Source organism: Watersipora subatra, chromosome 3 (genome assembly GCF_963576615.1).
Source record: "Watersipora subatra chromosome 3, tzWatSuba1.1, whole genome shotgun sequence".
Lineage (NCBI taxonomy): Eukaryota > Metazoa > Bryozoa > Gymnolaemata > Cheilostomatida > Watersiporidae > Watersipora > Watersipora subatra.
Genome location: NC_088710.1, coordinates 66,751,836 through 66,779,235, shown reverse-complemented (window position 1 = coordinate 66,779,235; position 27,400 = coordinate 66,751,836). Strand labels below are relative to the sequence as shown.

Sequence of the window (27,400 nt, the reverse complement as noted above, 5' to 3'; positions counted from 1 at the left end):
GTGTAACATGGTACAGACTGCATATACAGCGCAACATCACGAATATGTTTTTACAAACTTGCATTGAAATATTATTGAAATTATCATTCATCTAAAATTTGCTTACATTTTAGACTTGCTTTATTAGCTATAAATAACCAACAATCTATCCAAGTAATGGTTATATTATTACCGGAGACTCTAAATACATACGATCATTCCTCTGGATAACAACATTATGAAAGTTAGCAAAGTTTCACTTTATCTTATGTTTTATAAGTTGTAGCATCTCACTAATGAAGCAACTAGTGTCTCTTAACCTGATGCAGAAAAACACTTGCCAAAACTGAAGTAGCAAACAGATTAAAAAGCTTTAGAACATTTCCTATCGACAAAAAAAATTGCAGTTTATTTTTGATATCTGTATCATGGTTTCCACTAGTAACCACACAATCAACATTTAAAGAAACATACAATTAGTTCTTAAACTATTATTACTAACTCCTATGGTAAAAACCTGGCATAGGTAGATCATATGACACTAATCTTATTGCCCAACGCTAACAGAACAAAAAGCACCAGATACAAAAGTAAAATACAACACATGATGCTCAAGATGATCGCATGCAGCAGGGTATTTCAGAAGATTTGATACTGATAGCGAATCAGGTCAGAGATCTTCTCATATACTTGACTATTTCTTTAAGTTCTTCTTTCCGCTGAGAGGATGTCTCATAGTCCTGTTAACAAACATATAGACAGCCATTTAAACGAGGAACATAAATAAAACAATGTTCAATTGAATATCTTTTTTGTAGAGCTCATGAGCAAAACTTGTCCGACGACTATAATATTTTGTACACCAATAAGAGACCTCAGAGTAACATCGTTATAAATACCTTGGATTTCCGTTTTCGTTTGATGCGAAGTTGCTGAGAGATAAAAGTGTAGATTCTGTTTACAACCGGTGTTGTGGATGATGAATGGGCATATATCCATGGACACCAGGCAAAGTGTTTTCTGAGATCCAAAACATTATGCGCCTACAGCAGAAAATATCTTATAAAATGAATAAAGAAATTCAAGTCACAACATGGATGCTCAGATATAACAAAACTTCCATTCATATGTTCAAAGGCTCTACTCGGAGGAAGAAATCATACCTTATTCCAGAGAGGCACTTTTCTGCAGCATATCTCACAGTGCAGCAGCCGATTTTGCATCAGAGACCTGTATAGAAAATTTCATAAAAAAGTGGTAACGGCGCATCTTACGTTGGTATAACGCGCATACAACGCATGCGCAACGAGCATACAAGGCACATGCAACGCACAAACATTGTGGATACAACGCGCATACACTATCATTACAACGCACATACAACGTTCAATAGAAAAAAATAGAATACTTTGTGTAATGTTTTACACTTGTTTTATTAACAGACTATCAATGTAATATTGAATAATAATATAATATTATTACTACTATTATTATTATTACACACTAATATTATTAATAAAATTTATGTGTTAACAGTGTCACGTTGTGGTGCATGCCTTGTTAATTACTTGTGTCGGCATTGCATCCACAATTTTTGCGCTTTGCAAGTGCCTTGTATGTTCATTGCGCATGCGTTGTACGTGCGTTGTACCTACCTAAGATGCACCGTTACCAAAGAAGCCTCAGAGACTATGAAACATAAATACTGAAATTCTATTTAATCAATCGTTTCAGACATTACAATGTTTGATGGAAACGCAGTAACGATTACATTAACAATTTAACGTAGAAATTAAAAAGTGTGATTGCATGTAAATAAAGTCATTTAGTTTAATCAGTAGACGACTGACAATTGTCAAAGAAGGTATAAGGTAGACAGTGATGAGTGTGAGACACGGAGACCTAAAGTAGACTTAATGGAAAGACTCTGTAATACTGCAAGAGTAACTCAGAGAAACCTCTTACAGTCAGGAAACTATATTAGATCGACATGAATCACACCTTTGCAATGAGTATTCAAAGATTCATACCATTCAATTTCTAGGAAACAGTTGAAGAGATAGAGCAAACTAACTCACTAGTTACTAGTGTTTAAACAGTGTTGAGTACCAAACAATGTGTTACGCGTCCCACATGTTGAGAATTCAAACTTGACTAGCTCTCAGTCTATATGTGATCGTGAAATGGAAGTCCTTTGAGTAAACACATAAAGTACTCAAAAACAATTTCCTTACCTAACTTTCCAGCCATGCGCAGCAACTGTAAGTGGTATCACATCCACATCACCTGCCTCAGCATAGGCCTGTAGGTCTGCTCTATTTTCAGTTAAGCATTCCACTTTTAGGAAAGTCTGTAAAAATTCAGGTTGAAGAAACCACTAGCTATTCAGTTTTTCATCACACATATAGTTGTAATAAATATAGACAAACCAACGTATGTAACCACAAACCTAACAAATACAATTCTAGTAAAACAGCCTAGCTGAATTTTTCACTGCAAACTGCCAAAAACATTTAAAGATATTTTTCTTGAAATTCAGATAGATATGTTTTATAGAATTCCCATACTCATGTTAGCTAGAAATAATATATTAAATAATAACTGTTATGGGTCAATATATAGAATGTATCAAATTTATAAAAAATAAATTTATCCAAAACCACTTGATATTTAACTGTCAAAAAACTAAATCTCAAAATGCGTCTTATGCTTAAATTCACTGAAATATTTCACAAATTTGCTCAGAAGAAAAAATACCAGAGACCAATTTATACCAATATTAAATGTTTTTGCTGCCAATATTACACTATCAAACCAGCATTATTAACAGTGTTTAAAATCAGGTGTAAACATCAAGATAGGCCACAGCGAGGAAAGGATTCATTTCCCATTTTCGGGGAACCTATAGAGCTATCAGGGTACTACCTGTATATCATTGAACGCAGGAGAGCCTATAGAGCTGTCAGGGTGCTACCTGTATATCGTTGAATTAAGGAGAACCTATAGAGCTATCAGGGTACTACCTGTATATCATTGAATTCAGGAGAACCTATAGAGCTATCAGGGTGCTACCTGTACATAGTTGAATGAAGGAGAACCTATAGAGCTATCAGGGTACTACCTGTACATAGTTGAATTCAAGAGAACCTATAGAGCTATCAGGGTACTACCTGTATATCATTGAATTCAGGAGAACCTATAGAGATATCAGGGTACTACCTGTACATAGTTGAATGCAAGAGAACCTATAGAGCTATCAGGGTACTACCTGTATATCATTGAATTCAGGAGAACCTATAGAGCTATCAGGGTGCTACCTGCATATCGTTGAATTCAGGAGAACCTATAGAGCTATCAGGGTGCTACCTGTATATAGTTGAATTCAAGAGAACCTATAGAGCTACCAGGGTACTACCTGTATATAGTTGAAGGCAGGAGAACCTATAGAGCTATCAGGGTACTACCTGTACATAGCTAAATGCAAGAGAACCTATAGAGCTACCAGGGTACTACCTGTACATAGTTGAATGCAAGAGAACCTATAGAGCTATCAGGGTACTACCTGTATATCATTGAATTCAGGAGAACCTATAGAGCTATCAGGGTGCTACCTGCATATCGTTGAATTCAGGAGAACCTATAGAGCTATCAGGGTGCTACCTGTATATAGTTGAATTCAAGAGAACCTATAGAGCTACCAGGGTACTACCTGTATATAGTTGAAGGCAGGAGAACCTATAGAGCTATCAGGGTACTACCTGTACATAGCTAAATGCAAGAGAACCTATAGAGCTACCAGGGTACTACCTGTACATAGTTGAATGCAAGAGAACCTATAGAGCTATCAGGGTGCTACCTGTATATAGTTGAATTCAAGAGAACCTATAGAGCTACCAGGGTGCTACCTGTATATAGTTGAATTCAAGAGAACCTATAGAGCTACCAGGGTACTACCTGTATATAGTTGAAGGCAGGAGAACCTATAGAGCTATCAGGGTACTACCTGTATATAGTTGAACGCAGGAGAACCTATAGAGCTATCAGGGTACTACCTGTACATAGCTAAATGCAAGAGAACCTATAGAGCTACCAGGGTACTACCTGTACATAGTTGAATGCAAGAGAACCTATAGAGCTATCAGGGTACTACCTGTTTATAGTTGAACGCAGGAGAACCTATAGAGCTATCATGGTGCTACCTGTACATAGTTGAACGCATCAAGATGCTGTGAAATATCTCTGCTGTTACACAAAAGCTTTTCTTCTAGTTTTCCTTCTTCCTCAAATTCCATAGTAATAAAATAATCTACAATAAATTTTGAGACAGGAAGTAAGACAACAAACATTACAAATTATTTAAATGCTTGAGCCCATGATCACCGATCACCTAGTGTGTTGGGATATTTAAGCATTTCATAGCAGCAGGTAAAACTTGATCTAACTTTATTCTGATCTTAGATAGGCCAGATAGTTACATAAAGACTCATACTACCATATTAACATATAAATATATTAACACACTATCATATTAGTACGCCAACGTATTAACATACTAACATAAAAATATATTAACATAACAACATGAAACTAACAAAAGTTGAAGATAAGAAAAGCTGGTTATTTCTCGGCCTGCAATAATTAAAGTCTGTGCCAACTTTCTTGTATTTAGACCCTACTCCCCGACTGAGCTTACAGGTTTCAGCTATTCACTTGGGCGCACACACAGCCTTTGGCCATTACGTGTGAGCACCTTTATAATATCCAATTGTTTGACTGTCCATGTTAACCCATTCTTCAACACAACAAGACTTGTATATGAAAAAAAGTAAGGTCCGACATAATCACCTGGAAAATTCAATTCACACTTCCAAACGCAGCCGATTCTATGCTCCGACATTAGCTTGTCTTCTAATACTTTGGTGTGACTTTTATCTATAAAAGATTAACTCATAACAGAGATGGTTCTCTAGTAGTACAATAGCGGGTAACTTCACAAGCAAATGAATGAAATTAAAATAAAAATTTTTGCTTTAGAGAGTCCCATAGACATGTGTCAATCTTACAAAGCTCATAGTTTTTCTTCGGTAGTACTATATTAATAGTTCTATTGCAGAAATCACATCGAATGCTCTCTCCTGACAATAGAGTCCAACCCTTCATCGCACATGCGATGGGAGACAATTCCAGAGGCATCTTCGTCCAGTCTTTGACCTGAAGGATTATGTTTATAAAACAACAAATTAACAAGCAGCTGTAAAAATGCAAATATCAACGATGAACTTACAGAAATTTTCTGTAGATTTTATCAGAAAGTATTTACAATTGTTTTTGATGTTTGAGGTGATCTGATTGCCAGGATGTTTCAAGATTAAAATATCAATAAAACTTCATCGCGATTAAAACGGTCAAAAGAAAAATATGTGCAAAATGCCATCATTAGTTGTCATTGTTGCGATAGTCGATATCGGCTATCGTATTCAAGTTGAAGCATTACGCATCTCTATTCTGCCGGTCTCTTTGCAACTATTTGCATAATCCCACTTTCGATTGGTCTGACAGTTTTATCAATTTTAATCTTAAACATCCATGAAATCAGATCACCTCAAACAACAAAAACAATCATAAATAATAGAAAATACCGATCTTTTTTGATAAAATTTGTAAAAATTTAGTGAAAGTTCATATTTAAATGTTAAATCACCAAACAGCCTGGTGAGAAAACAGAAGGTGAGTAGTTTTGTGTAAATAACGGAATATATCCATGTATATCTTAATCAGAAAGCATTAGAAAGGGTTGGATAAATTAAATTAGAATATGCTTGCCCAAATATGATTATATTATAAAAAGTTAGTGAGAGAGCCCAATACAAACCAAGAAAGACTTGAATCGCTGTTGAAACTTGCTGTAATCCATTGGACTGGTAGCGAGTGCCTTTGGTGGCTCGTATGTATTAATCGTAGCAACCTCAACATCGCCAGACATTATGACACTAAAGAAGGTTTGTGTAAATGAACATACAGCGACACAATAACAATATAATAATTCCTAAGTGCTACTGACAGGCCACATGTGTAAGAACTATATTTACTGGTTTAAAATATAAAGAATAAAGACCAAGAACAGACTACACATTAAACAATGAAACTAGCTCCAATTTACATTAAGTGCAGAATATCAAATAAGAAAAGAGGGTTACAATTAGCCCAACAATGAAGATAAAGCTATCAGCGGCGCAACCTTGACCTATAGTTATAAGATTTAATTTAGGGTTAAATAGCCTCTATCCATGCCTTGGTTTTCTAACAGCTTTTATGAAGGACAAAAAGTTCTTCCCTAAATGCTCTCGTGCAATTATTAAGCTATGATTGAACAATCTAAGAAAAAGAAAATCAAACCAAACTACATACATGTATGTAAAAAAGGAATAGGCTGAGAAAAAACGAAAAAAAAAAATGAGCCATGTGTGTTTGATACTCTGATCTTCACTTTTATAATTTTTTCCAATGTTAACACTCTGGATTAAAAGTCAAACAAAAGAGCCAAAATAATTATTACCTCATTATTTTCACTCAAAAATGAAAAAAAATCACCATTAGTAAATTTGATAACTTTTAATAGTAGATGAAGTTTTTATCAAACTAATTTTTGAGACATCGTATAATTACTTATTCAGTTAGCAATAAAACAGGTTGGAGTCATGTAGTCTTGACTGATATTCTCTGGTATGCTAAAGTAAGACAAAGACAGTATGACGACGTTTTTTTGGCTGCAAAAGTTAAGGAATGACAGTTCATTAAATGCTGGGAGTGCTCATGAATGAGCTGCCAATGATTCCACACAAAATAGAATTATGGGTGCCTCTCTTGCCAGATGTCACCTTGGTTGTGGATAAGCTGACACATCTGACAAGCCAGAAGCTCAAATATGCAATATATCTGCATTTGCCATGAGTCACCTGTAGACGGCTGCTACACATGCCATCAGTAACCAGCATATAATATTATGTGTGTATGAGTTTGTTCATACCAGTAAAGCTGATGATGTTTATCAGAAGACATACATGTATCAGTGTTTACATTGATAAGACATTTTGTATGCTACAGACTAACTAGAAAGACCCGAATTTGTTAATTTACCATTTTACTATTTACCAGTTCAATTTTTTGAGCTTGTTAAATTGTGCTGTAATACAAAACATCTGCCAAGATGAACCAAAGCCATAGTGCTGTAAGCAATGACTGTTCTGCTTTACTGTTGAAATTTATTCTTTCCTTTTTAAATACGGTATGCTATTGCTTTGCTCCAACTTTTTCCTATATTTCATATATTCTAAATCTTAGTAATTTTTTTAGAACTGTTTTGTTGGCCTAAAAATTGTGCCATCTAGTATTAGCCAACCTAGTGCTGACTTTTCTTCCACTTATATTTCATTTTTGTATACTTGTATATTTTTGTATATTATACATTTTGTATACTGGCTCAACAAATGTTTGCTTAGCTTAGTTTTAATAAGACAACAGCTATGCAGCGGCTGCAATGGGTGAGGTGGCAAAACGACCAGTGCGAAGAAGGTTAAAGGCAGTTATTTTTTCTAATAGCATTATTACTGACTTTATGCCACAAAGAGAAGTTGATGAGAGGGGGGCGGACATCAACAGAAGGCAACTAAAAACACGAACAGTCTATGATAGGTCTTTGGCTTGGATTCAGGAGAAATAAGACAACTTCTCCACACAGGTTGAAAAAGAGAGGCAGATGTACAAGGCCCTGGCACATTTAAACGAGGTGACTAACACTGTGATTGGTAATACCGCAAACAGGGTGATGGAAGTGAGGCCAATGACAACGTTGAGCAGGAAGCTACAAGCATTAAACCTAGTGCAAGTGCCAACACGAGTTAGAGTAGTTCACCCACCAGAGAGGAAAGGTTTGGTGGTGTAAGCAGTAACGCTGATGAGGTCAAGGATACCTGTGATCCTTACACTGGTCAAAAGGTCAACTGGTTGGAGGTTGAAGCTAAGGAGGTTGAGGTGAACACAAGCTCCTTACAGGAGTTGGCCAAATTAGTCCAGCTCACTCCAGCTGGGCCTGCGGCTGCCAGCAGCAGCAGTGAGCTGGAAGCAGTGCCAGTTCAGAGGAGATTTTCTCCAGTGAGAGTATGGCAGAAGCGATGCCTAGTGGGCAAAGCTTCGGCGAGGCTTGCTTTTCATGTGAGAATTTCCTAGAAAAGTTCCAGGACATGGACATTAATAGCCTCAGAGACAGGCTTCCGGTCCAGAAAAGTTAGGAAAATATTCCCCATCAAGTTTGTTGGTACGGATGAGTTCTAAATAAACATCAGGAAAAAGGTATGTTTCAGTCTCACTTTTTTCCTTTTTTGAATGTTTTAGGCCTTAGTGTTTATCGGTGTGCAAAGCGTGGCATTACACGAGCCTAATCAACTTGAGAAAAACAGAAAGGGCATGTGATATATGCGTGGTCAATAGTTTTACAAAAACTTGATTAAAATGTCTCAATTATGTAGAACTATAGGAGCACGACATTTGGACGGTTTTGTACGCCCCTAAGATATATACTGGCGTATAATAGACCTCTCTCTCCCTCTCATTCAGTAGAAATAGCAGTGAGTGTACAGTTAAAACTAATCTATGGTTACGGCCGACCAGGCACAAGCATTGTTTATTTAAATACTTTTTTGGAATAAATTGTAATGTTTATAATAAATTGTTTTAGAGATATAAAAGCTGCATACAATGTAGCGACATGGGGCTAATTAAAAAAACCAACTGTGGTACGAGAAGTTTGCAGTAACTAAATAATTTAATTGTCGATATTCGGACCAACCTTTGCCTAGATTCGGACCAACCTCTTGTCGAGATTGGGACATGTCTAGGTTCGGACTTGTCGATGTTGGGACTGTTTCCCATAAAAAAAGCCATGATTATAATTGGACATGTAGGCAGAACATTAACCCCTGTTTTCCTTATTTGTTAAATTTAGCAATACTCCAACAGTAATTCTAGAATGTGGTCACGAAGCTGTAGTATATTAAAGTAAAATATTCACATTCTCTGAGAGCCGTACTGACACATATCATTCTTCAATCGTGTAAATAAAACTCCGATCCAATAATTAACATAATTAATTGTAAGTTTGAATATTGTTGCAAGCATAGTTTAATACTTACAAAATCAGATCAAATAAATGGAATCTGAATGTTAAAAAATTAATGTTCTCAACAAGCCAGCCTCTAAATGACACTACCTATTACCAACTTTTTATACAGCGGTGACTTTGTTAGCGAGCCCAATAGAATCAGCAGCAAAAATTATTTATTTGTTGCCAGCGCTTCGATTGGCTCACTCAGCACACTCCAAATACGAGGGAACAACTCTTGTACGTATGATTAAATACCTTCCCTTCGTAAAAATAAACTGAGCATCAGATAAGAGCGATTTTAATATTACATACAAAATAAAAAAATGCTTCACAACTTTAGCTTATAATTTAACTATCAAGCTCAATTCAATAAAACAAAGACATGATTAGGAAGAATGACCATGTGTATTATGTACAGCTAATAAATATACAGAGTGAAGCTAAGATGATCATGAGAAATATGCATGAAATGCAACTTTGTAGGGTCAAAAAAGTTAAATACAATAAGAATGAACACTATTTGTTATGAAATGAAAAAAGTATGCAGATAAATTAGAAAGGATATACATGTAAATATAGTGACGCTTTTAGCTTACAAACAAGAATGTCATTAGTAAGGCGCCAAGAGGCACGAATGCATTTATAAAGTTACACGAAGATCTAAAAAAACAATGTAAAACTGTGCATAACTCTTTTTAAATGACTGATTTCACTTGATGCAATTAACAACAAATTGAAAGTCGCAATGGAGTGTAAAGTGAAATTTATCTAAATTTAATGTCATAGGATAATCTCAGCGTGAATCTCAAACAAGCTCTAGTATCTAACATACATATGGTAGACAATTTCAATGCAGCATAAAAACGGCGATCATGATATCAGTTTTGTCAAACACAAACATAAAATGCTACAAGTGATTCTGTTGCGACTTAGAACGATGTGCATGGCTAATATCAGCACACTTAAAACTAGCCAATAGGATAGCACCAACTTATTAATAATATTAAAATGATGTAAAATAATGATTGGGTTGCTACGACTACTGTCAGTGCGAGCAGAGGCAGCATCACTAGGTGTGTGTCACTAGGTTATGTGAATCATTCTACTGTGAAGCCGCAAGTCTCTTCAACTGCACAAGTCAATTTATCTACCATCTTTTCATAGCTTTCATATGGCGGGATATCCACTCGATTGAAGCTAAAATGAAAGAAAGATGATAAGGCAATTGACATTTGAGACTCATAAATTACAGCCACCAGAAGTTGAGGATGCTGGAGACTTTTTAGACATGGCCAATACATTTTTAGCGTAGAATCAAACAGACATCAAGTGTGCACATGTATTTAGCATCTACACTGTTTATGAAAAAAAGTGACCACAACTCTGCTACAAACAATCTTGAAATAGATGGGCTGCTAAAATCAACATACCACGTGTGAGCCTTTGGTAGGTTGTCAGTGCTGCAGTCAATTTGATGGATAGTGAATAACCTAGGGCCAGCTGCACCAGTTGAACCTTGCAAAGCTTTGAAACCCTGCAAGTGAGCCAGTGCTTGTCAATACAGCCATCGAATGTTGCATACAAGGGTCTACCATTTCACCAGGTGCGTTACAAGAAAATGCTGAGCAAATTATTTACTGCACCTGTAACTATGTACAATTGCATTTTACAACAGGTAATATAATATAAATTATATAACAGTAAATAGGGTATCTGAACCTAAACAAAGGGAAGCAAAGATATACAGTAGCGGACCTGTAGCGGCACCCGACAGCTTCCTGTGACAAACTGAAGAAGTCGTGCACGCTTTTCTTCGTCGAATGAGTCAACGATGGCCCAAAACCACTTGACAATGTTGCTGTCCGCTGTGCAGTGTTTCAGTCTCGTGTTCGATTTCCAGTCTTCTATGTCTATTTTTCCAAGCCCACTCACAATCAACTGAAATGGAACACAGCACTATCGAAACTGTACCCATGGCTAGCTAACTTACATAAAGTCAAACTTCTATACGCCAAACTAATTTAGAGCAGAACATGCTCTGTATGCTGAAACCATTGCATGTCAGATCAACTAATTCCATAAGAATACACTGGTATTTATTTAATTCGTTCTACAATCCATAAACCTATAGTAACTTCTGCATAAAAGCTAAGTGATTGATTACACACACCAATAAAATAAACGCATTACAAATAGATGTGAAGAGAGATGTAAAACATTAATAAACAAGTAAACAATAAAGAGGTTTCCATGGTTACTTCAGAAGACTTGCAAACAAAAGTGTGAGCTTGTTGATGCGCAAGGTAAAACGCAGAGGTGGTGATAAAAACACATAACAGCCTACTTTAACTAGACTAGGTGCAATTTAAACTAACCCCAACTATATCTCAGTCACATTAACATTTCTACGCTCTATTTCTATCTGTTCTCTTTCAACTGCTTCCTTTTACTTGAAAAATGGCAAGAGTTGTATGTGGAACATAATTTTAGATAAAAAGTCAGTCAATTATTTGCTCTAAGCTTTGTGTTGAAATTTGTTACGCACACAGTGAGTCGGCACAGCAAAGGGCTTGTACTGCGCACAGAATAGATGAACACACTAACAATGACAAGAGCTTTGTGCTAACTACTCATTTTAAACGAATACACATTCACCAACAAGGACGACTGATGTCATCATCTATACGCAGCACAAACCTCGAGCTCTCTTTCGTCAAAGGGGCGGAGTAAATGCTGTGATACGAGCTCGTGGAAGCCTTTGAGCAAATGGCTAAACTGCACCTCGATGCCACGCATGAACCGCCAGTTGACATAGAGTCTAACATATTCTTTTTTGTTCATCTCTGTCACCTCTTCAAGACTGCCACCCGGCTTGAGCTCATGGGACTGCAACTCCCCGAATGAGTGTTGATCTATGGCAAAGGTGTTGTGGAGTATTCCTGTGATGTCATTATCCCTGTATGCATAATGTCATAGGCATTTATAACTCAGCATGTCATGGACTTGTAAGTCATCATGTTGTATACGTACTCAAGCTGGGTGTCAGAAGAAACGTTTCATAGATCTAAAAGCAATAGCGTGTCAGGAAATTGAGATGCTTGTGACTTTGACATTGAAATGACACTTTGAATTGTCTGATTTAATTTTGCACGATTTCGTTATTGCAAATTGTCTAGTAGTGAAGAAACAGAGACCACTGCAAAAACTGACAGCAAATTGTTCACTTTACTCAAGCTTCCGTTGTTCCAATCTAATTTTATAATTTTTGGACCTGGCTGCTCCTCTTATCAAAGTTCAGTGCAGTAGCTGTTACCACCCCTTCACAATAAATTGCATAGACCAAAAACACAAGAAACACAAGCGTGTTCAGGCATAGCTTCATCCAAAGTACTGTATTCAGTCTTGTAGCAAAAAACCTTCATAAATGTAGTTTACATATGAATACATATCCTGGAAAACTTGACGTACGCTACATTATGCGCAATGCACAATACAGCAGTTTTCTATTCATATTGGCAATGAATCAGGTATAACCATGAACAAGCCTGACATGCCCAACAAGCCTGACATGCTCAACAGGTTTATCTAAGAGTTAATCTCTATGCTCTATTGTTTAAGTGATGAACCCTGGGAAACTAGAAACTCACAGCATCCAGATGAGGCTGTTGTAAAGCTCAGGGTCCACAGGCTCGAGGTCTTGCAGTGTGATATTTTTGTTGAGCAGCATTTTATAGAAGGGCATAGAAAAGCCCGCATCCAGATAGTGACCATGGTAGACTGCCAAGCCAAGAATTCTGCCGACAAAATGGAAGTAAGAGTGATGCTCCTACAAACAGAAAAGGCAAACTTTAACATGTTGAAATGATTGGGAATAAGCCTGACAGATCTAATCTATGAAAATGTGAGTTCTATTTAGAGGAGGCAGAGCGCATGGCATCCTGCAATATCTTAACGCCTGGCTGTAACAAGGACTAGGTAATTCCTAACACTACAATCATATGATTTATCGTTGTATACAAAGAACCGGAGTACTATCAGATAATTACTCACAGTCTAATGTGCAGTTGTCAACGAATCAACTATTGAATGAGTGCATTTACATATGAAAACATGTATTATTCAAGAGAATTTAGCTAAAAACACTTGCTAAACACACCCTACATTAAAATTTAAATCTTTTGGGTTTGTCATTTCATAAAACTAGCGTTGTAATTTTTTAAAATTTTAGTGTAAAATGGACATGTTTTATGTAGCAACATGCAAATACAAAGTTTTTAGAGTAATAACTTTTTTATTTTGTAATTTATGTATTTTCATTCAATTCAAACATCAAGCGCAGCTGAAACAATTTATAATCGTTTGGTATGGGCAGTAGCAAAGTTTTCATGTTTTGATGCTATATATTACTTGACTAACATATATTACTTGACTAACATATATTACTTGACTAACATATATTACTTGACTAACATATATTACTTGACTAACATATATTACTTGACTAACATATATTACTTGACTAACATATATTACTTGACTAACATATATTACTTGACTAACATATATTACTTGACTAACATATATTACTTGACTAACATATATTTTTAATGCTCCGGCCAATGCACTATTACTGGATCTTTTTTGTTGTCCGAGGCTTTCAAAAAACTTCCTTCCGAATAGCCTAGCATTCCTCACGAAACCAATCTTATCAATAATATAATTATGGACACATTATCATTCCACCCGATTCCAAGGATACACAATGGTAGATAATTTATGTCTACAGTGTGTTGTGGTCTATCAACACAAGCAATAGTGTATCAATAGTGCTAAGGTAATAGCTCAAATGTCAATCAACTTTAAATTGGTTAAATTTTAATTTTATCAAACTTATGAAATATTTCAGTCAGCAATGCAGCAGTCAATTGGACAAAAACCACATGAAAGAGACAAAACTATAATCGGTATTCGCATAAATCTAAGCACGAAGGAGTTACTAATATACAGTTGTTAAAACTCTTGTGTCACACTCCTTCACAATCAATTTCAAATTTGCTTCTCTTGGTCAGTTCTTTTTGTGATGGATGCACAAATGCTGCCAATGCAATACTGTATGTAAGCATGAATATTTATATCCGAAAACTTCAGAAAATTGGCTATTTTTATATTTTTGGTGCAACTCAAAGATAAGTTTTGCATATGCTGTTCAAATTTTGCAAAAGACCGCAGCAAAACCTTCCCGAAATGCACTGTAAGGGTGAAGGTCACCATTATTGAAACGTCATGGCTAGCGAACATTTTATTTGATTACGCGATTATGTTTAGCGATGCAGCTTATATGTGAACATATGCCGCCGAGCCTAACGTCGCAAACGTTTTGCTGCGCAAGTTGCCGCCGGAGTATCGCAATCGATATGGGAATCAGGCTATATCCTCTAACGAACTTTAAGAAAAGAGGATAATACTCTTTGACATATATTTTATGATACCCTTGAAGATGGAAGGTGCGTCATTTTTATATGTATGTACATATAGCGATATGCTGTCAGTTTCATCGTCTAAGCTTTTCATGAATTACATGCACGTGCACATACATTGTGACAACTGAAAGTTATTACCTCTCTCATGTTTACAAAATGTGTCTTTCTTCTCACAATGAACCTAGTTAATCACAAGCAGGAACATTTTGAACGTATCTAGTCCGTATGTACTGTTTTCTCTGGCTTAAAATACTTGGACTGAAGTTGAAATATAAACTGAAAGTCAATCGATAAAAATTCAAATTTACTTATATACAAAATTCAAGCCAATAAATGTGACAAGTTTAAAAAGCAGATTAAGTGTTCTGGTGTTAAAATCTTGGCTCATACTTTTTAGTTCCTATTTCATAGACTTTCACTCATCACGGGAGTTGCTGTATTATTAACTGCTAAAATGAGGAATGACTGTTTATAACTATAACGCTATTATTGAACGTTTGTCACTGACAAGCGTTATAGCTCATACTCAAGCATGTTGCACGATCATCGAGTGTTCTACGAGGAAATTACTCCTGTATAAAACAATGTTATTTGCACTATAGTGGGATTGACCAAATGTGGAAACTTACCGACGCCATATTTTTAGAGATTATGGACTCAACAAGAAAGCAATAATCAGTAAAGAGCTAATACGAGGGCCGCAAGACCTGAACAGAGACCAATTCTAGTCTTCACTTACTGGATTCACCCCAGAGTCAGGATTAATCTGAAGGGTGTAGATATCTTCTCTTGAATACTGAAAGAGGCCATACTGAGGATTCAGCATTTCATGTGAAAGGAGATAGAGCCATTCCCTCGCGATTCCTCCATAGTCCAAACCTTCCTCCCCTCTAAACTTTACCATCAACCTTTTGCGCAAGTCTTTGGGCCGCATCTTCATCACTTGTCTGTAGGAGTCCTGCAATAGACAGGCAACTCCGCGTGTATTGTGACCAAGAAAAGCAGACTTTAAAAAAACTGTTTTAAACAATATATAACTTAAAATTGATTCAATGATTTGTTCAGGCAATGTAACTCGATAACATCATTGCAGAGCTGAAACTGCGTAACCTATAAGAGACCTACTTCAAATATTTCATTCCTGTTTATTTCCATACGACAATGACCAGTCTGGGGCTGTGTAGCCTGTAGCTCTGTACGCAGCACCTTAAGCTTGTGCACCAGGTCCCTTTTGTATTTGGGGAGAGCCTCCCCTGAAGAATCTTTCTCAGGCTTAGGAGCAGGCGTGCCTCCGCTGTTGTTATTTTTTCTGCAACAAGCCATCAATGATTGTTTTCAACAGACTGACAGGGCTAGGTCTGCTGTACTCTAGAAAGGTAGACATGTTGAGTGATGCGCTGAACAGTCAATGTTTGTACTGTTACTCACAGCCTCTGCTGGATGGCCACAAGGTTGAGGCTTAGCCTAGGATCTGTGAATTGTGTGATTCGAGTATTATGATCGACGTAGTAAACCCTTCCTCCTTGCGTCGCTCTTGCTTCCCAGCCAGTAGGAAGAGGGCCCAAATCTTCTTCGCTGAGTGCATTCAAGCTTCTATAACATAGATATTTATGTAACTTACATGTAGATACAACAAGCAGGGCTAATAATCTGAAGTGAGCTGCTCACACCCCGTACAGTCAAAACTTAATTTACAATAACCTCAACAAACAAAATTTTCAACCTACAAATTTTTTAACATATGGCATAAAAATTGTGCAACTACTCGACTCAACATATAAAGTAACTTCTAACATATGACGGCTGAACCTTTTAAAAGATTGCAGCTTTGTAAATCTGTAAACATGTACACAGTTTTACTTTATATAGTTTAGTTCCGCAATGCTCAAACAATAAAGAACAGAGCTTCCTTGCTTATTTTTGTAGTTTTACAATTATGGACCATAGGAAAACTAGTTTGGGCAGTAATAGTAGTGACAACAGGTAATAGTAGTGACAACAGGTAATAGTAGTGACAACAGGTAATAGTAGTGACAACAGGTAATAGTAGTGACAACAGGTAGTAGTAGTGACAACAGGTTATAGTTGTGACAACAGGTAATAGTAGTGACAACAGGTAATAGTAGTGACAACAGGTAATAGTAGTGACAACAGGTAATAGTAGTGACAACAGGTAATAGTAGTGACAACAAGTAATAGTAGTGACAACAGGAAGCTTCCTTAGAATTAAAGCAATAATAAAAAAAACATGAGCAAACATTTTCAGATAAGTATTTTAAAAATTATAAAAATCGCATTGGTAATATAGTGAAGACAGTGAAAACGATGCCTGAACTGAGTAAAGAAGAGAAGCTGGTTGTAATAACTAAAGTAAAATTTAGCAAGCATGAACTAATCAACAATAATATATACAAGTTATGTTAATCTAAGGAACATAGTTTATGTTAGACTAGTTCCATATCTCTAATAGCATCCGTCTCCTGCGTCACCATGTCTTTAACATAAAGACAATACAACAAAAATCTTTTCATTTTTTCTCACTTTATATATTTAGTACCTTATATAGTTTTTATATAAGTCAATTGTTTTTACTATCTGTGATTATCTGAAGTAGTTATCATCTGGTTTGGGATGAATCAAATGAAAAGCAAGCGTATAAGACAATTTGCTCCAGAATGCCGCAGTTTCTCCATTTTAGGTAATTACCAAAGAAGATAAACCTAGTATGTCATGGTTTGATTACGCGAGCAAGATGACAAGGAATAGACAGAGGTGAACCAAGGCATCAGCGAGCTTGCAACAGAAACTTGCAAAGTATTGTATGATAGTCTAGAGTAACAGGCTCAAAGAATTCAGGGTAATAATTGCCTGGCTGATAAATGTCCATTACATATTCCTTACAATGAACACTGACCAGGCCTATCAAAGTGTGAAATAATGAGCGTATTATGATGCAAACACGAACAGCTCTTGATGCAAAACGAAATCGAACCCTGGAGAAAACAGTTACGTAACAAAGTGACACAAACAACCCTAAGCCATGCAGTGATTGGCTGTTAATCATAAAGTTGACCTGACATCCTAACAGAACCATGAGACAAATGCTGACAGAAGAATAAAGACTAGCTGGCAGTAGTAAAGAAGCAGATCAACAGTCACAAGTACTAAACAGTTATTGTTGTTACATGGAACAGTCAGGATAACAGTACATCTCCTACACGATGCTATATTCAGATTCAGATTGTAGGTCAAGCGGTAGAGAAATATAAACGGTTGTTAAATAGAACACCCGAGTTACCTAAAACACCAGATCTTGGACGATGTACAAAATTGGTAAAATCTTGCATGAGCACTCCACATGAATGACAGGAGTTGCTCGTACAATTAGTAATAAAACTATTCGTAACGTAAACGCCATGTTGTGAGCCGGCACGCTTTTGACTGATTTCTATACCCAAATTAAATGTGAAATAACATTACCATTTCTGTCATTTGTAACATTCCAATTGATTAAAATGCTGACATTTTGTGCCGAGTCTGACAGTGAAAATGTGCAAATTTGCACAAACTTGCATTTGTAGCCGACAAAGCCTGCTGTCAGAAAAATGAAATATCCAGGTGTAAAATAATAGCAAAATCTGCCTTCTCAGCTAATGAGCAAAGAGGTGATCCAATTTTCTTTCCTGACATGAGAGGGACGCCCGTTTGAGTGCAATCCAGCTGGCGGCTTATTTGTATAGCTCTACTAAAAATAATGCTTCTTACACAGGGCACACCATGTCATAACAGTAATAAAGAGAGATAACTCAAGGACTCACCTTGGGACTCTGGGGTCATACCAAGTGCTCTCCCCGGTAGCTACATTGAGAAAGTATACTTGACCTTGAGGCGTCTTCCGCCGTTCTACAACAATGATTCCATCTTAGGCTCATTTGCCAACGCTGCACCCCGTACTGGTAGCAGCCGCTGCAACTAATACTAGAAAAAAGCTCACACTGTATCAGGCAACCCCTACAGTAGCTGAACCATACTGATACTGGTAACTCATCGTTTTACAAAAAAACTACGATGATCGATCGAATTAATTAATGATCATTCTGTCACAATTATCGGTAGTTTAACTTCATATGGAAGTTACTCAGCAAACCAAAAAGTTGAATAAAACAGTTAACAAGAGCTGAAAGATTGCTAATATTATAGAAAGGTCGAGAAACAAACTTAACCCTTTTGCTGAGTTAAAGGCCCGCAAAAACACCCGAAATTCAAGTAATTTATTTTTGAAAATTCAATAAAATCGGTATTTCATTAACTTGCATAGCTCAAACTGAAATTTATTTCTAATTAAAAACCTTTTGTACATAAACATTCATTTACGTATGTACTACTACAAAAAAGCTACAACTATGTACAGTTGTCCCTGTATGAAATATTTGAACGTATTCCTTTCGGTAGAGTCCAACGCTACATCATAGCCGTGCAAGCTACAATAACGATCCCTTTTTCCTGTATATTCAAAAGTCCTAAAAGTTTACATCACTTCTATCATCTAAATTATTTTTTATACTGATCAGACGATAAATCACTAACGATCGCGGGATCAAATAAATTTATATTTTACTGTTTTGAATGTCGAGCCGATGTTGACTGGTTTTTCCAACTTCCATTTTTTCCAAGGAGGCACCATTTCTTTAGCTGTTAGCCTAAGGCAACGCCTCTCAGATAATCGATTCATATTGCAATTTATCGACTAATATTTTGTTGATGATATTTAAATTTTAGTAGCGTTCAAATCCTTTGTTTAACATTACTAGGCGACAGCTTTATAAACGTCTACCAAAAGCGACATAAAAGTCGTTTCACCACGCAACCGATAAACAACATTTTTTGTCGTTTCCCCAGCCAAAGCGTTAAGGATAGCGATTAAACGAATTCTAGATGTTTACTAGTGATGTAATGAAAAACAATTGTAGTCAGCTGACCACATAGCAAAGTATGGAAGATTTGACAGGCAGATTCCCTCCCTAGCCACTACTTACTGGTATTAATCATCAAATTTTAAGAAAGTTGTATGAATGACATCAATATTCGTCATTACAGCGGATGTTGTCAAACCCAATAAAATAGTGCAGTTTTTGTTAGGGTTTCTTTAAGCAACTGGATACCTGCGTTTTAAATATTTCATTATGAATAAAAAATGACACTCAAACATAGACAAAGCTGTGATCCAACCTAATGAGCCTTCTTTCTCACACGGACAAGCCAGATAATTGAGGCTCACTAGTCAGGCATAAAAAATTGATTTCTCATAAAGTATGTCATCTTGACTGACCTGTACCGCGCAGAAAATTGTGTGGGAAAATATGCAAATAAATTTACTGGGTCTAAAATTAAGACAAGCTGATGAGAAACTGTTAGAAATCCCAGTGTTAGGGTAACTGTACTCAGTTGTGTGAGCAAGTGAGCGAGGATAAATCTGATAACAAGTACAAAAGCTCAATGAGGCGCTGCAATGTCATACTCAACTGATAACTTAATCATAGTCAATGAGCTAACTCAAGGTCATCAAATTAACATTAAAATTAGCAAACACTTCAAAAATGTTCTGAATCAAAAGCCCAAACGAAAGCTGCAGAATAGGGAGTGAGACTGGAGATAAACTAGTAGCATGAACTAGTAGCATGTATTGCTTTATATTCGATGGGCAACACATGCGTGACACAGTGCTTTTCATCTGAAACTTATAAAAGTGAATCTCTATAACTCTCAAGGCTCATGACAGTCTTTAATGGGCTGATGACAGCCATTTCCTTGTTTTGGAGGACGTCTGCACGCGCAAACTAAACAAGCTAGAAACTGCAGAGCTCACCATAGCCATCGGGCAAATCTCCATCGAGCTGAACTGCCTGGTGGAGATGCCCTCGGTTAAGATAGTTCCGATGTCTGGCTGACCGGCGACGCACCAAAGGCTGGTCTCCGGGTGTAGAAGGTGTTGCTGAAGGAGTGGTGTCTCTCGGGGTTGCTGGAGGGACAACTGATGAGGGGGTCCGCCTCTCAGTTGTAGGTGTTGAGGCAAGGGAAGCTCTTCGTTCTCTGTTGGCAGCCTTTCCTGACTGACTGCTGCTGCTTGCTATAAAATCAGAGCCTGTCAGAAAAAGGCTGTACTCTATGGTTCATCAACACATATTAAGAAAAAAACAGACAGAAAACCTCTGAACTAGAGTGTAATAAAATCTTAAGAAGGGAAAAGGTCTGCAATTCCTACTCACTCTGTCTAGCATGGTGCACCATAACGCTGCTGCTACTATGCTGCCGACTGTGAACTATACTGGCGCTGCTGTTAGCGGAGCTGTTATTAGCTGGAATGGCACTGCTGTTGGCCTGACTGGGAATTCCAGCGACACTCTTTGGCCGCTCTCTGTGTCGCGCTGAGCTCCTTATGCTCGAGTGCTCCGCAGGTCTAAACAAGGATAACATGCCGAGTTACAGGAAGTATTCATTTTTAAGAGAGGTGTTAGAGAAAGCCAATTACAGATCCATTCTGAAAATTTTTCATCCACACCTCAAAGGTCAACTGAATGCATTTAAAATTACATCTATACCAAAACAATCATGATGGTTCATTTTTCAGCAATGCACTTTGACATCAAAAGAACAAAATAAAGTTTCAGAGACAATAACACTAGCGATGCGAGCTTTAAGCTATGACAAAAGGAGGCATCTTCCAGCAAAACAATAGATGTATGATATTTGATGTCTATACCGATGACTAGCCAATGAGTGACTGTGAGACAAAAGCGCTTTTGTTGGCCGTCATTAAACACATTTGCCACCTTTAAAATTTTTAATTATTATTTAAACGCCAACCTGTAAGCCAATCTGTCATGTGATTTGTTACAGTTAATACAATAACAAATTGTAGCCATAAATTGACCTTTAAAGATCTGGTTGCATCAACAAGGTCGATTTAATGAAATTAAAATCAATAAAAGGCTAAAACATCAGCTACAATTTGATGTCATTTTTGTCTTTGTAGACTAACCCTGTCCAGAGATATATGCGTTTGAATGAGGCCATCTTTTAAAAAACTCACATTCGAGCGGGTGCTTCATTTGTGACGTAACGAGTGATACATCTGAACAGAGTCCACGAGCAATAAATATAAGATCGCTTCATTAGCCAATCAACAGCACGAAATTTTTATATAGGTCGTAATAAATGTTAACACTCGTAAAACGTGTTATTTGTGATCTCAAATTTAGGGATTTTACTCTATTATTAAATCACATGGACATCGATATTTACTAAATTAATTAATATCGTTACTTTAATTAATAACTCGATCGACATGTTTTATTGACGAACAACAGAATTGTAAAAATTACTATAAAGTTACTACGAAAGTGACTGAGTTTTCTGAGCAACAGATGGTTAAAGTGCTACAGAGGAAGATAGGAGAATGGAGGTAAATTTATCTTTTACTTTGAGTCTCCTATAGATATACTGTTGAGTCTAGATTCAGATTGCATTTCTCTGTTTGAGGTTATAATGTAATTTCCTGCGCGTGTGCGAGATACGTATGCACTTCTTTTTAATCCATAGCATCTAGCAATACAATGGCTTAGATTGATGAATATACTAAAAGTAATAATTTTAGTACTCATTAATACATGTACTAATTAATAGAATTATAACATTTTGCTATCACCAATCATCGTTTGATAATTTTTTATCGTTTCACTTAGCTATATTTGCTTCAAATCTTTTTTGGCAGTTTTAGTTACCATGCTTTTCGGACTATAAACAGCACCCCCTATATAAGCCGCATCTGCTTTATTTTCTAAAAACCGATAATGAAACAATACATAGGCCGCACCTTTGTATAGGCCGCAGAACTCAGTACGGCGCTTTTTAACACAGCAGCAACTTTGCTGTTTAAAACGGAACAGTGTCTAACGGCACTGTTTCGTATTAACTGACGCTTTTTAACCTAGTGCCTAACGGAACACTACCGTTAGGCATTGTTTTATTTTTTCTTTCACCGCTAGAGGCGCACTAACCGGAGATTCCGGTTAAGACGCCCTAGCAGTGAAAGAAAAAGCCACAGAACAGCCGCATCCTTATATAAGCCGCATGGCTCAAATCATCAGAAAAAAGTAGCGGCTAATAGTCCGAAAAGTACGGTAGTAAATTAGATTCATGATTTGACTTTAGATGCTCCCTTCTCACTTGTAGAAAGTGAAGAAAATCAATTGATCAATGCACATCTTTAACTTCCAGAACCAAAGCTTCGAATCATTGGCTTGGCATACTTATGCTTTTGTTAAGCATTTATCCATTTTGAAAATTACACTCGCAATCTATCTAACTCGCAATTTGAAAGCTTTCAGTAGATACACTTTAGAATGACATATCTATGAATGACATATATTTATTGCATTTGTTTTATTGATTACAGGATGTTTATGTGGTCCCACAAGCCGAAGCAGCTTTGTCAGTCTGGAAACTGCCATAAATGGGAAAGAGAGACTTGAATGTGTGCTGCATAAACCATGATGTTTTGTTTGAGTTTGCTGCAGTAGATGAATTTGTCTTATTGTATGAGCTGAAACTATGTGAGTGGCCACGACTTGGATGTGTATTTTTAATAAAAGCTTTATGCCGAGATGGAAATTTTTTTGCTTGTAAAAATTATATAATAAAATAATATTGAAGATAATGCAAAACATGATTTGCAGAACATTGAATATATCATAGCCCCGTTGACACCTGTGCTGAAATCTTGTCTGATAGAAGGATTTATGAAGTGCAATCAGAGCTAGAGGTGGAACGAGACACGAGACGTCTCGAGTATCGACCTGTCTCGTCTCGTGTCGGTCTCGTCTCGACTTAACTATTGCCAAACTCGAGACAGGAAATAGAACTAAAGCGCCTGCGCACGGTTGTTAAAACATGGCTTCTTGCGGTAGCAACAACTCCATATATTGTAATGGATTGCGGGCAACTGCCTTTAAAGTTATACCCGGTCCGTTACTACTTGTTGCTATTGATTATGTTGGCCACTGAGTCTAATCATGTAGTCCGGACAACGGCCCTGTTAATATATTTTAGTTCGGTTCTGTGTCCTTAAAACAGATACCGGGTCGTATCTAATTACTCTTCGGATGATCCAATTTAATAAATAAGACTTTTGCGGGTAAAATATCTGTATTTTATCGTATAGTGTCTAAACACCAACTGCCCTTCATAAAATTCGGGCCTCCTTACGTATATACTACCAATCGCGGGTAAAACCTGCCCGGACACGGAGAAACGAACGAAAGGCCGTGTCGACCATAGTCCGTATTCGGTTAACAATGACGGTTTGTTCGCTCAATTTTAAGAATATACATGTGCATGTATACAGTAATTAATATAATTTCATGAGTACAATTTAAATATAATTCACATACTACAGTTAATACACAAACAAAATTTAACATTAATGAAACGATAAGAATGAAAGTGTTATCGTGTGTTATTTTAGTTGCGGTATTTCTTTGTAGAGCGACGGCTATCGGTTTCATTACACGTTACATTAAAAAGTAAGACCTATTCAATAGATGATAAAAATATACATTTACAAAGCATTATGTTTATAATAATTATGATCAATCGAGCTCAAAATTCTTAGAATATATAACTTCGGTATTTTAGAGCTGTTTGTGACACTTTTGTTTACAAAAAATACATGCATATCACTATTAAAATGTTGTATTTAAATCGTTTACACCAGGTGAAAATTCAATCTAATAATAGTTTTATTAATTTTATATATACCAAGTAGCTAGTACTTGTGTAGTGAAATCATCACCAAATGCTCATTATTTTACTGTCTCGTGTCTCGAGTCTCGAATTTTTACAAGACAGTGTCTCGAGTCTCGTCTCGAACTTAAAAAACCTGTCTCATTCCACCTCTAATCAGAGCTGCATGGACAGGCACTTTGGCATAGTCCGACCATTTGTTTAGTACCCGAATCAACTAATCAAATGTGACCAGTGAATTTTTTTTTACAAATTGATACCAATAATGACTCGATAACATTGACAGTCTACTATACAATGTATATGACTTTAGGGACGTAGTTGGTTTCGCCACATACTCTTTTCAAAGACGCGGCTTGCTTATTTTACTTAGTAAGAAATTAGTTTTCGGTGTGGGAATGGTATACAGCCTCCCTAGGATAGACGATGGGCATCATGTGGGCGAGACTTTTGGGAGGCTGTATATCATTAGTGTGGGTAGCCGATACAAAGACCATATTCTACATAATGTAGTTTGCTCAAACGTAACTACTGGAGATGGTAGAATTGGTAGTCGGTACTAAAATGTTTACACAGCATTTAGAAGAAGCTAATATGACAAGTTTTTAATTTTCCTTGTTTGAGGCGTTTGAGACATTGGTAATAATGTATCTGTAGCTGGATTAAAAATTTTATTCTAGTCAACACGAGCAAATACAAGATAAAATATATGCCAATAGATTATCGCAATAGCCAATGTAAATACGAAAGATAGAGACAGATTGTATCACACGTTACATCATTTTGGGCAAGTCTGGGCATGTTTTTTTGGCCTGAGCGTTTTTACTGCAATCAAATTTTTTCGATTTTAATCTTCAAATATCTTGACAATGAGATCCCCTAATACAACAAACAACATATCAACTGATAGACAAAGAAAAATACTTTCTTTCAAAATCAACTCCAATTTGATGCAACCACATCTTTAATGTTTGAAGCCCGATTAAAATGTTGCGATTGCCATATATAGTCGGCCAAGTACGAGAAATACAATAAAACCTCTATTCGACCACTGTGGCAGCTCTATTTTTCAACCCTTTCATATAGTGGGGGTCAAATGGAGATGGCATTCAAATAAAGGTGGCGGTCAATTAGAGGTTTTGCGGTATGTCATGTTTCATAGATACTTATTATGGGTGCATTTAGATTTTCTATACATAACCTTCCATCACCGAATAGGTGTTCGAGATGAGTAGTTGTTGAGAACTAGGCATACTCACAAGCGGTTTTATCTTTTACTACCCGATTTGATTTCAGCAATACGTGAGAAAGGCAATTAATCTATGGATTAAGGGCCGGTCAGAGCATAAACCCAAAACCATTTGTACCGTTGTCTGAGTACACTTGTTATGCAGCGAGTGACCAGTTGTGGCAGCTTACAGGCAACAAGTTTTATGAACATATTGAATGGCCGCGACTTACCTGCCAATATCACTGCCTATTTGCTGTCACTATTAAACCTGAAGCATGCAGCAGGTAGAAAATTGACTAATGAAAATCATAACAAATTTTGTAAATGCAATGACAAATAGCTTCGGATTTTAAACTGCTTCGAAGGTAATTTGATATGACGCCTGAGACAGAATGTTTAGTCCCAACTCATAAGACAGGAATGCCCATTTGTTATGTACTGTAGCGCAACAAGAAGGAATGTAAATGATATTCTATTGACATGAAAGGATTAGAGAGATGAGATCGACAGTGGCGTGCGTCTGGCCCCGATGACTCATGTTCATGCTCAGATAAGTCTACTCATGGTCTTTGTGTAGGGCTACCTTGGAACGAGTTAGGGATATTTTATATATACCCTATGCGTATCTGTGCCTCCAGTCAGTGGGCTATCATACAAACATACACTATGCAATAACTACTGCTAAAAATAGTCCGACAAGCAGCAATACCACAGAGACGAGTGAGGCTAGCGATACTCGGTGTTGATAGGCAAAACACAGACAGCTGCCAAACACAGAGTTACCGCGCATATCTAACATTATCAATAGATGTGATGGAGCCGAGTTGAATAAATCACTGTAGATTCACAAAATAGTCTGATATGTCTATGAATGAGAAAAACATATCAATGATCAGAAATCAATTTACCTTGACCCTTGTCTAGACATTGTGACTTCATTGTTAAAGTAATGAGAGGCTGGGTGACTATTGATCCATAGAATACCTAGGCCCATAACTAGGACTATCTGCCAGTGCCACTCATTAGACAAATGGCAAGCACTCTTAAATTTTAGTGTACCACTTGGAAGGCATATAGCTATTCCTGTAGTAAACATTGCACTAGCCTTAGCTGGTATTTTATGGCAATAAAGTAGTGAGTGCTATTATATCTTACTAGTGATTTCGGCTACAAAAAGTTTCTTCTTTCAGCCATGATTACCGATAAAAATACATGCCAGTCGCATTAAAACCCTCTTATAACTTATGATGCAAAGCCGCACCACTTTCCTTTCTCAGATGTGGCAAGCTACTCACGATTGGCCACTTTTTGCGCATCAAGAGCAAGCAAGTTTTTTTTTCAATATGACCCGTGTATAGCAATGGTAACAGAGAACACATTCAACTCCTGAGCTGATTGTACCAGTTTAGAGAACAGCATTTAAAGAATTAAATGGATGACCTAAGTGACATATTTAACATCACCTTGTTGGACGGTCCCACTGACTGGTATTTGATATCCTATTGGCATAGTAAACACTTCCTGAAGAAGTTATCCTCTCCTCCCACCTACCAGAAAACAAATCAAGAATTACTTATAGTGTATATCGTAACGAAATACTCTTCAATTCTGAGCTGATACTAAGACGATCAGTAGTGAACACGTGGTGAAGAATAGCACTCGAAGGTCATGAACTTTTGAAAACATTGACGGACTACAACATCTAAATAGGCTATTTGGAAACACAACTTCTATAGATTTTTAGTCAAA

The 27,400-nt window shown here is 36.8% G+C and overlaps 2 protein-coding genes across 3 annotated transcripts in view; both read right to left on the bottom strand.

Moving 5' to 3' along the window:
• Window positions 1-372: 372 nt before the first annotated feature.
• Window positions 373-9,267, bottom strand: LOC137391153 (zinc finger C3HC-type protein 1-like). Of its 2 annotated transcripts, XM_068077524.1 has the most exons (10): window positions 9,168-9,261; window positions 7,896-8,306; window positions 5,852-5,969; window positions 5,043-5,190; window positions 4,825-4,911; window positions 4,179-4,285; window positions 2,214-2,329; window positions 1,143-1,209; window positions 879-1,022; window positions 373-719 (listed from the first exon to the last, which is right to left on the bottom strand). In XM_068077524.1, exons 3-10 carry the CDS (start codon window positions 5,960-5,962, stop codon window positions 645-647), a joined length of 855 nt encoding a protein of 284 aa, XP_067933625.1. In that variant the 5' UTR covers window positions 5,963-5,969; window positions 7,896-8,306; window positions 9,168-9,261; the 3' UTR covers window positions 373-644. The 2 variants fall into 2 exon arrangements, with proteins under 2 accessions (XP_067933625.1, XP_067933624.1); XM_068077523.1 differs by lacking the exon at window positions 7,896-8,306 and having other exon boundaries at window positions 9,168-9,267.
• Window positions 9,268-9,525: 258 nt separating this feature from the next.
• Window positions 9,526-27,400, bottom strand: part of LOC137389585 (E3 ubiquitin-protein ligase SMURF2-like) — a 42,913-nt gene continuing 25,038 nt past the window's right edge. Inside the window, exons 5-16 of the mRNA XM_068075636.1 lie at window positions 27,115-27,198; window positions 20,886-21,076; window positions 20,486-20,746; window positions 18,438-18,522; window positions 16,048-16,212; window positions 15,745-15,928; window positions 15,359-15,577; window positions 12,787-12,965; window positions 11,837-12,095; window positions 10,895-11,077; window positions 10,570-10,673; window positions 9,526-10,336 (exon numbers count right to left, since the gene is read on the bottom strand). Of these exons, the coding sequence (XP_067931737.1) occupies window positions 10,237-10,336; window positions 10,570-10,673; window positions 10,895-11,077; window positions 11,837-12,095; window positions 12,787-12,965; window positions 15,359-15,577; window positions 15,745-15,928; window positions 16,048-16,212; window positions 18,438-18,522; window positions 20,486-20,746; window positions 20,886-21,076; window positions 27,115-27,198 (2,014 nt within the window). The 3' untranslated portion in view covers window positions 9,526-10,236. The remainder of the gene's footprint in view (window positions 10,337-10,569; window positions 10,674-10,894; window positions 11,078-11,836; window positions 12,096-12,786; window positions 12,966-15,358; window positions 15,578-15,744; window positions 15,929-16,047; window positions 16,213-18,437; window positions 18,523-20,485; window positions 20,747-20,885; window positions 21,077-27,114; window positions 27,199-27,400) is intronic.